The sequence below is a fragment of the Arabidopsis thaliana genome (genome assembly GCF_000001735.4).
Source record: "Arabidopsis thaliana chromosome 1 sequence".
In the NCBI taxonomy this organism is placed as follows: domain Eukaryota; kingdom Viridiplantae; phylum Streptophyta; class Magnoliopsida; order Brassicales; family Brassicaceae; genus Arabidopsis; species Arabidopsis thaliana.
In genome coordinates this window covers 11,090,305-11,104,233 of record NC_003070.9, presented here as the reverse complement: position 1 = coordinate 11,104,233, position 13,929 = coordinate 11,090,305, and the positions used below count along the sequence as shown (strand labels likewise).

Sequence of the window (13,929 nt, the reverse complement as noted above, 5' to 3'; positions counted from 1 at the left end):
ATCACAAATCGAGTTTTTCAAGTTGTGGATTACCAAAAATAAAAAAGTGGCCTATACAGGGATCGAACCTGTGACCTTCGCGTTATTAGCACGACGCTCTAACCAACTGAGCTAATAGGCCATATTTGTTAAATGATTAATACTTTATTTAGTTATTTAGTTGTACTCTACAAAATAAACTTTTTCTTCCAAGTTCTCTCACTTCTCACCATGTGACTGTAAGCATCTCCAATGGTGAGAGCCTCCTAGGGGACTCTCACCATTTTTTTAAGAATAAAATTTTAAAATTGAAGAGATGAGAACTTATGTTATTTTTTTTAGTTTTGTAAAGTCCAATGGTAGTCTCTCTTTGTAGAGTTCTCAGAAAATAAATTCTATTGATTTTGAAATCGAAATGTTGAAATGTTTGATGTTGAAATTGTTGTAATAGTGTGAAAAATTCTATTGATGTTGTTGTCAAACAACCAACTAGTGTAATAAAATCATGATATGGTCGGTCTATAGGGAGAGATTAGTTGCCATCTTTGCATATGATAATATCTGAGTTGAAATAATTTCATCTGCCTCACAAAGAACTAACTCAAGATTTTTAAACTTTGTTAAGATATGGCTGAAACATTGCAGAAAACAAACTGGAATATTGATATATGAATTCAAAGTCTCAAATTGAAAACCTGCAACTACCCAAAGTCTCAAATCATTGTTAAGAAAAAACTGTAACTCATCAAACACTTGCAACTCATGAAACCTACAACTCAACCTCCATCTTCACTATCTTTCAGTTATTGGAAAGAAGGTAGTGCTGCTTCGTATTCTTAAACCAAACCTTGCAGAAACCTGCAATTTCTCAAACCAAAACATGCAAATAACCTGCAATCTATAACTCAAAAAATTAAAAGCTGCAATTTTTCAAACCAAAACCTGCAACTTCTTCACACAAAGATAACCTGAAAACGAATAAGGCAAAGAACCATAAGTATTTGAGATGAAAGTCTATGTGAAACTCCTCTACACTTCTGTAGCTGCAGTATTAAACAACAGAAGCATAGATTTTTATCACACTAAACCATATAAAAACTAGCTAATCACTCCTTAATCGCAGTCTATAAACAAAAAAAGCACAGCTTTATTACACAAACCCCTAATTTAGATAGAAACTGACCTTTACATCTAGAGCATTAACATCGAGATGATCTGCGATTAAGAATCGGAACCAAGAAGATTAGTATACCAGATCCAAGAACTCGATTCACCTGAAAACCAGAGAGCTTCCAAGCAACGTAAGTCAAAACATCGATATGATTAGAAACAATGATCAAGATAGAATCAGGAGAAGCTTTAAACAATGAAGCCAAAACATAACGTTTATAAGAAATAAATCCTATATGGATTATCAATCTGACAGAACAAAAAAGAAGTAGATTCTTACCAATTACGATTTACGAGCTTCCTTCATCGATTACTCTCCAGAGGTCGATATGAATCTCCGATTTGCATCATCTCTCTCACTCCGATCGTGACATGCGGCTCTGCAAATGATGAATTCTGCCCAAACACTCAGTACTACCTTCAATCGTCGCCAGCAGCCTCAGTTGTGACCTCAATCACAGGAGAAATCAGAAGCAATCGGCATCGCATGTTTCAGCAAAGAACAGAGAGAGAGAGAGAAAGAGTTGGGGGAAACGAAATAATGTTTGGGTTCTTTTCACGCTTTTTTTTTTGCTTGTTTTGTTAAAACCAACTGACCAATGATAACGCACCACGTCATCGTCTCTCATCTCTCTCAAAAACTCTCTCAAGAGAGACAGCTCTCTCTCTTTTAATCCATTTTGATTTATTTTTCAACTCTTTTTTCAAGAGAACCAACAATGAGAACTCCATTTTGCATCCATTGGAGATGCTCTCATTAGACAATCTCTTCTCACAAGTCACAATGTTGAGATTCTTATCCTTTTTTTTTTAGTCTTGATTATGGATTCTGAATTTCTTATCTTTTTAATCAGAGAGGCTTTATAGACATGGTCTTAAGACTGTTCATTGTGAATTTTTTTTTGTAAGTCCAATATATGACTCCAATCTTAGTTAACGTCAAACGGATACAATCAAAGGTAAAAGATGACGATCAATTTTGCAAATTGTATATTAGTATTAGTGTACTACACTACCACTAAAGTGATTCTTATACGGTTGTAAATGAAATCATATATAGACAAATTATAATCTTATACGCTTGTTAGTGAAAATCATTTATAGAAGAAAAAACTTCAAATCTTCTTTTGATTGTATTTATTATTGGTATTGATTTACTTTTATACGTCACAGTAAAGCCACACAAGCTAATAATACCAGCTAATTTGATAACGTTCACGGTGCCTTGGAAAAAGATTGTCGATAGTCACTATACTCTAGTCTTCTACCTGGCCAAGGAAAAAAATATATTTAATGCATCTTTTTGACAACAACATCTAATAAATTTAATACATATAGACACGCATTGATTTTTTCACAACAATATTCAATTTAGCTATCACTCAGATTATATCAAACGAACAAAAAAATGAAATTCGCATTTTAATTTGCAAATAAAAAAGAACAACAAACGAACTTTATTAAAAATATACTAGAAAACTTCTAATTACAAAGTATGAACATAGACGCCAAAAGAAAAAAAATATATTCCCGTTGCTCTTTAACGTTCACAATTAACAAATTAATTTAACTTAGAACGGTTAAACTTGTGGGTTACACTTTAGAAAAAATGTTAACACAAACAATCGGGGATGTATTTAATCTATTGCACGCATGAGTCAAGAAGTACACATAGCAATACTAAGCGAAAGAGATTTGACTTAAAGACTATATTCGAAGTATAATCATCCCTAAGAAAAAGGCGGCCAACAATTGCCCCTCCGTCAACAGCAGCCGCGGTCTAGAGTCGCTGCCGCTGAGACAGATGTCATTGCTACTTCAAGCAAAGTGGATAGTGGTCAAGTGGAATGTATTTCTATTTGTTTCGACAGTTTTGCTGGCTCTAGTTATTTACTATTTGGCGTCACTTGTTCAGCCACTGCCTCTACCGCTGCAGCAAATTTCAAGCTTTTCAGCGTTTGTACCGCCGCTGATTGGAGTCAAACAAAGCTCTAACAATACTGATACCGTTTGTAACCTAACTTTATGATCTACACATTTATCATATTATTGGAAGCATGTTGTATATCAATCAAGTTGAAGTATATTATATATGTGTTTGCCTGAAAAAAAACTAGTGATGTATCCAATTTTATATTATTAAGGCAAGTATAGTCCTAGAGAAGTAGTCTTAAAATATATAAATGGAGGATTCTTACTAGAGCATGTTCATTAAAGTACTTTAGTTTTGTTTTGTGGATAGATTGAGGCAGAAGATAGGAGAAATTTGGCAAGAATCCTAAAAGAAGCATCGACCAAGGAGAAGACGGTGATAGTGACGATAATGAATCAGGCTTGGGCGGAACCAAATTCCACGTTTGATGTGTTTCTTGAAGGCTTTCGAATCGGCGAAGGGACCTAGCGGCTACTCCGCCACGTTGTGGTGGTGTGTATGGACGATAAAGCCTACTCAAGGTGCTTGGAAGTTTTCCCCCGCCGTTGCTTCTTTCTGAGGACTACCGGAGTTGATTTCTCCAGCGAGACGCAGTTCATGGCGGCGGATTACCTCAAGATGATGTGGCGCCGAACCGAGTTCTTAGGTTCTCTGCTTAAGCTTGGATATAACCAAATTTTGGGTAGTTTGGCATCCGACTGTGAGAGTGATAATCATTGCAAAATCTTTGCAAATGGTTACTTGTGAGGTGATGTTTCCGGATTCAGATGACTCGGTTGTTGTGTCTATTGTCTATGCTGCTAATGAGGCAATCACCAGAAAAGAGTTGTGGGAGGAGTTGTTGCTTTTGTCAGTGTCTTTATCAGGAAATGGCAAGCCTTGGATTATGTTGGGTGATTTTAATCAGGTTTTATGCCCTGCTGAACATTCTCAGGCTACTTCGCTCAATGTGAATAGAAGAATGAAGGTATTCAGAGATTGTCTTTTCGAAGCGGAGTTATGTGACCTTGTTTTTAAGGGTAATACCTTCACTTGGTGGAACAAGTCTGCTACAAGGCCGGTTGCTAAAAAGCTAGATAGAATCCTTGTTAATGAGAGTTGGTGCTCCCGCTTCCCGTCTGCCTATGCTGTTTTTGGGGAACCAGACTTCTCGGATCATGCCTCTTGTGGAGTTATTATCAACCCTCTTATGCATAGAGAAAAAAGACCTTTCAGGTTTTATAACTTCTTGCTTCAAAACCCTGACTTTATTTCTCTGGTTGGTGAGCTCTGGTATTCGATCAATGTGGTGGGCTCTTCCATGTTCAAAATGTCTAAGAAGCTAAAGGCGCTTAAGAATCCTATTAGAACCTTCAGCATGGAGAATTTTTCAAACTTGGAGAAAAGAGTTAAAGAAGCTCACAATCTGGTCTTATATCGCCAAAACAAGACTTTGTCTGATCCGACAATTCCGAATGCTGCTCTAGAGATGGAAGCCCAGAGGAAATGGCTCATCCTAGTTAAAGCTGAAGAAAGTTTCTTTTGTCAGCGGTCAAGGGTTACTTGGATGGGTGAGGGAGATAGTAACACGTCTTATTTCCACAGGATGGCAGACTCAAGAAAAGCTGTTAATACAATTCACATCATCATAGATGACAACGGTGTTAAGATTGATACTCAGTTGGGAATTAAAGAGCATTGCATTGAATATTTTTCTAATCTTCTTGGTGGAGAAGTGGGTCCACCTATGCTTATTCAAGAGGATTTCGATTTGCTCCTGCCTTTCAGATGCTCTCATGATCAGAAGAAAGAGTTGGCCATGTCTTTCTCTCGTCAGGATATTAAGTCAGCTTTTTTCTCTTTTCCCAGCAACAAGACCTCAGGGCCGGATGGGTTTCCTGTTGAATTTTTTAAAGAGACTTGGAGTGTTATAGGCACTGAGGTGACGGATGCGGTGAGTGAGTTCTTCACGTCTAGTGTTTTGTTGAAGCAGTGGAATGCAACGACTTTGGTCCTCATCCCTAAAATCACGAATGCCTCAAAAATGAATGATTTTAGGCCTATTTCTTGCAACGACTTTGGTCCTATCACTCTGTATAAGGTCATTGCTAGGCTGCTTACGAACAGACTTCAGTGTCTTCTTTCGCAGGTTATATCCCCCTTTCAATCTGCTTTCCTGCCAGGGAGGTTTCTAGCAGAAAATGTCTTGTTGGCTACTGAGTTAGTGCAGGGATATAATAGGCAGAATATTGATCCTAGAGGAATGTTAAAAGTGGATCTGAGAAAGGCTTTTGACTCCATCAGATGGGATTTTATCATCTCTGCTTTAAAGGCTATTGGTATTCCGGACAGATTTGTTTACTGGATCACGCAATGCATTTCTACTCCCACCTTCTCTGTTTGTGTTAATGGGAACACAGGTGGTTTCTTCAAGAGTACCAGAGGGCTGAGGCAAGGGAATCCACTTTCCCCTTTTCTCTTTGTTTTAGCTATGGAGGTGTTCTCTAGTCTTTTGAATTCAAGGTTCCAGGCTGGTTATATTCATTACCACCCAAAAACTTCTCCACTATCAATCTCTCACCTAATGTTTGCAGATGATATTATGGTTTTCTTTGATGGTGGCAGCTCCTCACTTCATGGTATTAGTGAGGCGTTGGAGGACTTTGCTTTTTGGTCGGGTTTAGTATTGAACAGAGAGAAGACCCATTTATACCTGGCTGGATTGGATCGTATTGAGGCTTCCACCATTGCAAGGTATGATTTCCCTATTTGAACCCTACCTATGAGATACTTGGGACTGCCCTTGATGTGTAGGAAATTGAGGATAGCTGAGTATGGCCCTCTTTTGGAGAAGCTGGCTAAGAGATTTAGATCATGGTCTGTGAAATGCCTTTCTTTTGCGGGACGTGTTCAACTGATCGCTTCAGTCATCTCTGGGATTATTAATTTCTGGATCTCTACGTTTATTTTGCCAAAGGGCTGCGTGAAAAGAATCGAGGCTTTATGTGCTCGGTTCCTTTGGTCTGGCAATATTGACGTGAAGAAAGGGGCAAAGGTTGCATGGTCCGAAGTTTGTTTGCCTAAAGAGGAAGGGGGAGTAGGCCTTAGGAGATTCACGGTCTTGAATACAACTCTCTGTTTAAGATTAGTCTGGTTATTATTTTTCTGAAAAAGAGTCTCTGTGGGCTGCGTGGCACAAATTTCACAACTTTAGAAACAAGTCTTTTTGGGAAATCGACGAATCTGCAACAGACTCCTGGACTTGGAGATCTCTGTTGAGATTAAGAACTGTTGCTGGCAGATTCTTGTTTAGTGTATTAGGGGATGGGAAAAAAATATCCTTTTGGTTCGATAACTGGAGTCCCCTTGGCCCTCTGTTTAAGTTGTTTGGGTCGTCGGGCCCTAGAGCATTGTGTATCCCTATCCAGGCTAAGGTTGCTGACGCTTGCTCTGATGTTGGTTGGCTCATCTCTCCGCCTAGAACGGACCAGGCACTTGCCTTGCTTATTCACCTAACAACCATTGCGTTGCCTTGTTTTGACTCTTCACCGGACACCTTTGTCTGGATTGTTGATGATTTCACTTGTCACGGTTTCTCTGCTGCTAGAACTTGGGAAGCTATGAGACCAAAGAAACCTGTTAAGGATTGGACCAAGTCTGTATGGTTTAAGGGTTCAGTCCCCAAACATGCCTTCAACATGTGGGTCTCTCACCTAAACAGATTGCCAACAAGACAAAGGCTTGCAGCCTGGGGTGTCACAACTACAACAGACTGTTGTCTATGTTCTTCTCGGCCTGAATCTAGAGACCATCTACTGCTGTATTGTGTCTTCTCGGCTGTAATCTGGAAACTTGTTTTCTTCAGATTGACCCCTTCGCAAGCCATTTTCAACTCTTGGGCTGAGCTACTGTCCTGGACTCGTATTAATTCGTCTAAGGCTCCTTCTCTCCTTCGCAAAATTGCAGCTCAAGCTTCTGTCTTCCACCTCTGGAAACAAAGAAACAATGTGCTTCACAACTCGATCTTTATCTCTCCTGCTACTGTTTTTCACTTCATCGACCGAGAGGTTCGTAATATTATCACTGCTCGAAAAAAAAGAAAACGTTGGCGAAATTTAATGATTCGATGGATCCGATAGATTTACCCAAATCTTTTCCAAAATTATTGTAATCTTGTTTTTACCTTTTTTTGCCAAAATTGCATTTGTTTTAGGTACTGCAATATGTAAGTCCGAACTTTCATTTATATGAATATTAACATTTTAGCAAAAAAAAAAAAAAAAAAATGCTTGGATATAACTTCCTCTTCACGGTAGCTCTCTAAGTTTTGCATGTTTAATTTATGATGGACATTTGGTTATTAAAACTATGTTAGTTTGGTTATTTTTATTTTTATTTGGTTAAGTAATTTAGTTTTTTTTTAAAATTTTAAACTGATCTAGCTGTGAAATTTGGTTTGGTATTGGTTTGAGAATTTAGGTTGTTTACTTTATCTATGTTACTGATTTAGCTTGAGAATTTGTATAGATATATTCAAATATTGTTTTTCCGCCAAATGTTTGTGAAAAAGGACATGGATATACTTTGGCTTCGAGATCCATTTCCTCAATTTGATCCGGATGCGGATTTTCAGATCGCTTGCGATTTATTCTTCAACGGAAATCTTAGTGACACCCACAATACAGCCAATGGCGGATTTAAATTCGTCATTTCTAACCGTAAAACAATCAAGTTCTACAACTATTGGTATGAGTCCAGACTAAGATTCCCTGGCAAAAACGAGCAAAAGGTGCTTAACAGGATCAAAGCTGATCAATATGTCAAGAAAATCGGGCTCAAAATAAGATTTCTCGACATGACACACTTTGGAAATTTCTGCCAAAGACACTGGGATATTACCAAAATTTGCATAATGCATGGGAATTGTTGCTTTGGACAAGAAAGTAAGCTCAAGGATTTAAGACAAATGATGGAAGACTGGACGAGTTTTGTGTCCAATGGAAACCGGAAAGGAGGGTTTCGTCAGCAGATGAATTGCCCGAGAAGTTTTAGACAAATGTTCCACAAAAATCACAAAAGGATTGGTTGATTTTGTTGTATATATGTTGGTGATTGAACTTGTCCCATTGTCGTGGTTTCCTTGTGTTTGCGTTTGTGTAATGTGTATTTTCTCTGAAATAAAGTCCACATTAAGTATCTTATCTCAAATTATGTGGCGCCACACTTACCTTTTGCCTTTTATCTTATGTTTTTCACTCGTATAGGGTTCTAATTTCTAAATTTCTCTACTCAGGCTTAGTGACTAATAAATCAAAATCAAAATTGACAGAATCTTAATAAAAACATAATTTCTTCAGATTTTTTTTTACTATAACTTAATGTTTACATTGAGAGAAAATACAAATACAACTTGTATTAAATAGGGAGCTTTTTCAGCTAACTTGAAGAGTAAAGTAAGCAATCAGGTTTTAACACCTGTAAAATTTCAATCATCTTGTTAAGGACACAATGCATCAAATTTGTTTACGCTCTCTTACGTTTAACGGTCCTCACTAGATGATCTTCTCTAGATGATGTTGATGTGTTCTGTTCTGCTGGTCTTATCGATGTTGCAGCATATGTTGTCTTCATAACATCAAACCTAAGATCCTCGACATGGTCTACAAAGTAGTAAACTCTATGAAACCAATCTTCTTCTTCTCTAACACCTTGGATTTCAACACTTTGTAGAGTGCTCTTTTCGGGATTAAAGTAAAACACATAAAACGGTTTATATGCCTTATTCCTCGCCAAAACAATTTGACCTGAAGCAGTTGCCCCAACAACATAAACATTGTCATTGTCCTTGATTTTATTCTCATCCCTCAAAGTGTGGACATATGTAGTCCATTTCTGTTTCTCGAAATCCTCTAGAACAAACATACGTAACTTAAGGAGATATCCACCATCATAATCATCCTCCAAATTAATCACACCTAGTTTATTCTTATAGTTTATCAATATAGTAGACCAAAAACGAACGAAGGATGGGGCTAGATGTAATAATTTGAATTTCTCAGACCTAACATCAAAGCAAACTATCATATCATTAGGGTCTTTAGCTATGTAATATAAAACCCCATTGATACATATATGTTCCCAACTAAAACCATAGTGTCCATAGGTAAAGGGACATATGATCTCCCTCCACCTCACATTTTCAGTTCCTAATGTCAAAATATGATAAACCAATTCATCATCGACTCTACGGTTAAAGACCAAAACCTTGAATTGCTTGCCAATCGGATCAAACCCTAAAAAGCCGCCCTGAGTCTCGGTACCTTGTTCTCAGGTCAGGTGGTAAGATCGCATACTGTCTTGTGCTAGGGTTACATATCACACGCACTACATCGTCATTATGGTTTGAGATACGTATATTAGGGAAATATAGCAAACCAGAAGCATAGCTATAATAACGTGGGCGTTTGTCTTCAGAAAACTTCATATGAGAATCGGCGGCTACTACAAGAGACGACTTCCCATAATGATTCTGAGGCTGAGGCGACGAGAAGAAGTTCCACTCACCACCTTGTATAACCCCAATTAAGAGACGTGGATTAGACGAGGACCTGTTGTGGAATAACTCGGTGAAATCTTGACGGCAAATAATGGACTCCCATAGCTTCGACACGCATCGAAACCTAGTGATTGGCTTTACAGACAATCTCGAGAGTATCTCGTAAATGAGATCAGTAGGGATGGAATCTGAGTTTGCTCCTCTATTCATGATCGTCTTATTCATGGGAGAGAGATATGAATGTCGATTCATCGAAGACTCTCTGAAATATATATATAGAAATGGAAAATATCTTGAGGGTTATTAGGAAATGAATTTGTGAAGAGTTATTGATTTTAAAAGTGGAGAGATCTTAAAGTGTTTTATAGATTTTTACCACATTGTCAATAATTACTATTCAAATATTTTTATGGATTGTCATTGATTTTTCTCCAACTTTTTCTTTATAAGGCAATGAATCTGTTTTTCTTGAAATGAAAATATCGAAATATTATAGATTTCAACTTTAAAGTATGTAAACGTGAGAAATTGTTTTTTTCCGTAGATATTTCTTTTTTTATAAGGAGAGATTTCGAAGATATTTTACTAAATAATTCAATGACATATTGCTACATAAAAAACTCTATAAATTAATAAACACGATAAACTAATAAACTTTGTCGATTTCAATTCGTAAAAATGTAAACATTAACCAAAATCGATAAATAAATAAGATTTATGGTTATTAACTTCTTCACAAACATAGAGACAAAATTCACAATTTTTTTTCAACTCTGAATTTCTGAGCATGCTTCATTTCACCCGGATAGTCGAGTAGGCTTTTGACATCCCATCTATTCCGAAAGAATATAGTATTGTAAACTCAATCTTGTTTTGGATCCTTTGAGAAAGGAATGAGATTAACTAGTGTCCCTTCTTTACTTCCTTAGATGTATTCATTTTTTGTTCATCTGATACATTTCTGATTTATAAAAGCTAAACAATTTGTGTATCCCTTTTAATATGAAACTCTAACCTCTTTGAATGTAATCTTTGAACTAGAGGTGGAACACTATATTTATAAAGTAGAAGGTGTTTTCAGTGAGATTCTTATCAAGCGCAGGCGAAAAATCCGAAGATTAGGAGGAAAATTGAGTTGCCGAGATAGATCTTAAGAACAAAAAGTCAAAGGTGGCTAAATATTTTGGGTAGGTAACGTTTTTGGTTCAAGAGCGTATCAAAAGGAAACACTCTGCTTCTTACAGCAGAAATCGTGACTGTAACTGTAGCTGTTGCAATTGTAGAAATGACAATGTTTTTCCACTAATGTTTTTTATTTATTTGATTATGATTGATGTTAGAACATGAAATATCTTTTGGACTTAACAGTATTAATATTCATTATTAGAAGTATGAATCTTGATGTGTCACCGACCAAACAAGCTCACAGATCTCTTGTGTTAAGAACTTCGAGCTCCTTTATATTCACTTGATTGCAACATATCTAGCACTCGTGTGATAGACAGTTCCAAAGGCCGTTACTTCCTTTAAATCTTTAGTGTTAATGTTACCGACTTTATATAAATTTGACAGAATCGTAATAGAAACACAATTTTTTTAAGAACTTCTTTGATTTATTAATGGTTACAAAGAGAGAATACAACTTGCATCAAATACAGAGCTTTTTCAGCTGACTTGAGGAGTAAGGTAAGCAATCAGGTTTTGACACCTGTAAATTTTAATCATCTTCTAAAAGACGCAGAGCATCAAATTGGTTAACACTCTCAAACGTAAGACGATCTTCTTTCTGGTGAGCAAGGGTCCTCACTTCATGATCTTCTCTAGATGATGTTGATGTGCTCTGTTTTGGTGGGCTTCTAGATGTTCCAGCATATGTTGTCTTCATAACATCAAACCTAAGATCCTCGACATGGTCTACAAAGTAGTAAACATTATGATAAAACCATTCTTCTCCAACACCTTGGATTTCAACGCTTAGGAGAGTGTTCCTTTCAGGACTAAAGTAGAAAACATAAAACGGTTTATATGCATTCTGTTTCGTCAAAACAATTTCACCTGAAGCAGTTGCCCCAACAACATATACATAGTCATTGTCCTCGACTTTATTCTCAGGCCTCAAAGTGTAGGCATATCTCGTCCATTCCTCTTTCTCGACATCCTCTAGAACCCACATACGCAACTTAAGGGGAAATCCACCATGATAATCTTCCATTATAGTCACACCTAATTTACCCTTATAGTTTATCAATTTTCTAGACCAGTTTGGAAAGCAATCTGGGCTTAGATATAAAAACTTGAATTTCTCAGACCTAACATCAAAGCAACCTATAAGTGAATAATAACTACCGACACTTATGTAATACAAAACCCCATTGATGCATATCGGCTTTTCCCGAGGAGGATCATATGAAAAGGGACATATAATCTCCCTCCACCTCACATTTTCAGTTCCTAATGTCAGAATATGATAAACCCATTCATCCTCAACTCTACCGAACTTCATATGAAAATCTGCTGCTAAAACAATAGAAGAGTTATCATATGGGCTTTGAGGCTGAGGACACGAGAAGAAAAACCGGTCACCGTCTTGGTGGATCCCAATTAAGAGACGTGGACGAGCCGAGGACCTCGTTAAGAACAACTCCGTGAAATATGAATGGCAAAGCATGGATCCCCACAGCTTCGACACGCAGCGAAACCTCCCGGTTGACTTTGCAGGCAATCTCGAGAGTATTTCAAGAATGAGATCATTAGGGATGGAAGCAGAGTTTGCTCCTCTGTTCATTGTTCTTGTATATATTTATCGGACGGAGATAAATCACAATGGCAGAGACTCTTGAATTTATACGCGGAAAAATCTTCGTCAAGTTCAAGGTTTGGTGCTAACTTAAAGCCCAAGAAACATGGGCTTTAACCATCTAAAGATATATGAATTTTTAATCTGAGTTCTTGTACACTTTCGCTAATTGATTGCTCTTGCATCTGACATGACCATTCCTAAGTTTTTTTTTGGATAACTTCATTCATTCAGAATCCATTTTTTGGTAGAATGTATATATGGGGAAGTATCTAGATGCTTTATTCTTGTTTTATATGACTTCAGGTTACTGGTTAAGCAGTACTAATGCTAAACCGAGAAATTGGTTATATTGCATACCATCTTGCTGTAAAGCAGATGCAGTTTGTGCTTTTGGTGGTATTGTACCCTTCAATGTACGGTGTGACAAAAAATGTTTCATAGGTTTTAGCAAATAGCTAGCTAGGGAGATACGAAAGTCCAACAGTTACATGGAGAAACAAAAATGTTCTATGAAATCGTTGCAGCTCCCAAGTTCGTTAAGTGACCTACTGCTACCGTGGTCCGTGTTTGATGTTTCAATTTTTAACAAAAAAGCAATATCAATATGTTCAATTAGTTTTCAATATTTTGTAAAGACTAATCAATTTTTACTGAATATAAATCTTAGCTGCCAATATAATAATCACGTTGATAAACTAGAGACTTTCATTTTTCCTGTGTTGGTCTGATACATAGGAAAAGCTGTTAATATAGAAAACACAGTCGATCTATATTTTCTAAACGGAAAGATTTAAAAATATTGTTTCAAGTTGATATGAAAAATTACATAGCATTAATCATCTTCTAAAAGACACAGAGCATCTTCTTAAAATTACATAGCATTAAGAAAAATAGACTTTGTTGCCTCCATTGGACCAATTGGCTAAGCATTATGTCCCCACATTATCTAATGGGTCTCAACTAAAGGCTTAGTCAATTGGTCACAGTTGAATAAAGTTTGGGAACAAAATTTACATATGTAATTGTAAAAGCTTCCCTCGCAATTCTATCCATCACATTGTTGCCTCCTCTTAGAAAGAACTCTATATATGATCTAGTACCTTAAGCTCCATAATATCCACAAATTGGCTTGACGAGAGATGTTGACATTTAATTTGGTCCTTCATCCAAGGCCTCTGTTTTTTTCTTTAAAATCTAATGTTAAATTATATTCAAAGAAAAATATCGTTTTTACAACAAGTACGACATTAAATTTGAGAAGAAACTGAGATTTGAGAAATCAAAATCTCTTAGCTTCTCAGCAATGATATCTACAAAAATATCAATTGAAACATTTTTGCTAGCTTATATTATATCCACCTTTTCTTACGATATTTATTTAAGATAGGGATTAAAACGGCAGTTATATACAAGATCATATAGTAATTTGGTAAAAGTAAATTCAAAGTAACATGTAAACACGATCATAACCAGAAAATAAACAATATGATAAGCAAACAGAGTAATAAAGCT

The 13,929-nt window shown here is 36.7% G+C and overlaps 3 protein-coding genes, 1 long non-coding RNA gene, 1 other non-coding gene and 2 pseudogenes across 7 annotated transcripts; 3 read left to right on the top strand and 4 right to left on the bottom strand.

The window, feature by feature from the left end:
• Positions 1 to 47: 47 nt before the first annotated feature.
• AT1G31110 lies at positions 48 to 121 on the bottom strand. The gene has a single exon. It is a non-coding gene; the product is annotated as a tRNA-Ile (tRNA).
• Positions 122 to 589: 468 nt separating this feature from the next.
• On the bottom strand, positions 590 to 1,456 carry AT1G31095 (lactate/malate dehydrogenase, NAD-binding domain protein; the record flags this gene model as incomplete). The annotated part of the gene is made up of 5 exons (NM_001332943.1): positions 590 to 610; positions 838 to 870; positions 972 to 1,022; positions 1,254 to 1,336; positions 1,444 to 1,456. The coding sequence occupies 5 exons, from the start codon at positions 1,454 to 1,456 to the stop codon at positions 590 to 592; spliced, it is 201 nt and encodes a 66-aa protein (NP_001321637.1).
• AT1G06407 lies at positions 1,430 to 1,920 on the top strand. The gene has a single exon (NR_139078.1). It is a non-coding gene; the product is annotated as an other RNA (long non-coding RNA).
• A 1,895-nt stretch (positions 1,921 to 3,815) lies between these two features.
• AT1G31100 lies at positions 3,816 to 7,200 on the top strand (annotated as a pseudogene; the record flags this gene model as incomplete). Its single annotated transcript has 1 exon — positions 3,816 to 7,200.
• Positions 7,201 to 7,634: 434 nt separating this feature from the next.
• On the top strand, positions 7,635 to 8,150 carry AT1G31093 (annotated as a pseudogene). Its single transcript has one exon.
• A 434-nt stretch (positions 8,151 to 8,584) lies between these two features.
• On the bottom strand, positions 8,585 to 9,827 carry AT1G31090 (F-box family protein; the record flags this gene model as incomplete). Its single annotated transcript, NM_102848.1, has 2 exons — positions 8,585 to 9,046; positions 9,354 to 9,827. The coding sequence occupies 2 exons, from the start codon at positions 9,825 to 9,827 to the stop codon at positions 8,585 to 8,587; spliced, it is 936 nt and encodes a 311-aa protein (NP_174395.1).
• Positions 9,828 to 11,334: 1,507 nt separating this feature from the next.
• On the bottom strand, positions 11,335 to 12,402 carry AT1G31080 (F-box family protein; the record flags this gene model as incomplete). Its single annotated transcript, NM_102847.1, has 1 exon — positions 11,335 to 12,402. One exon carries the CDS (start codon positions 12,400 to 12,402, stop codon positions 11,335 to 11,337), a length of 1,068 nt encoding a protein of 355 aa, NP_174394.1.
• Between the last annotated feature and the right edge of the window lie 1,527 nt (positions 12,403 to 13,929).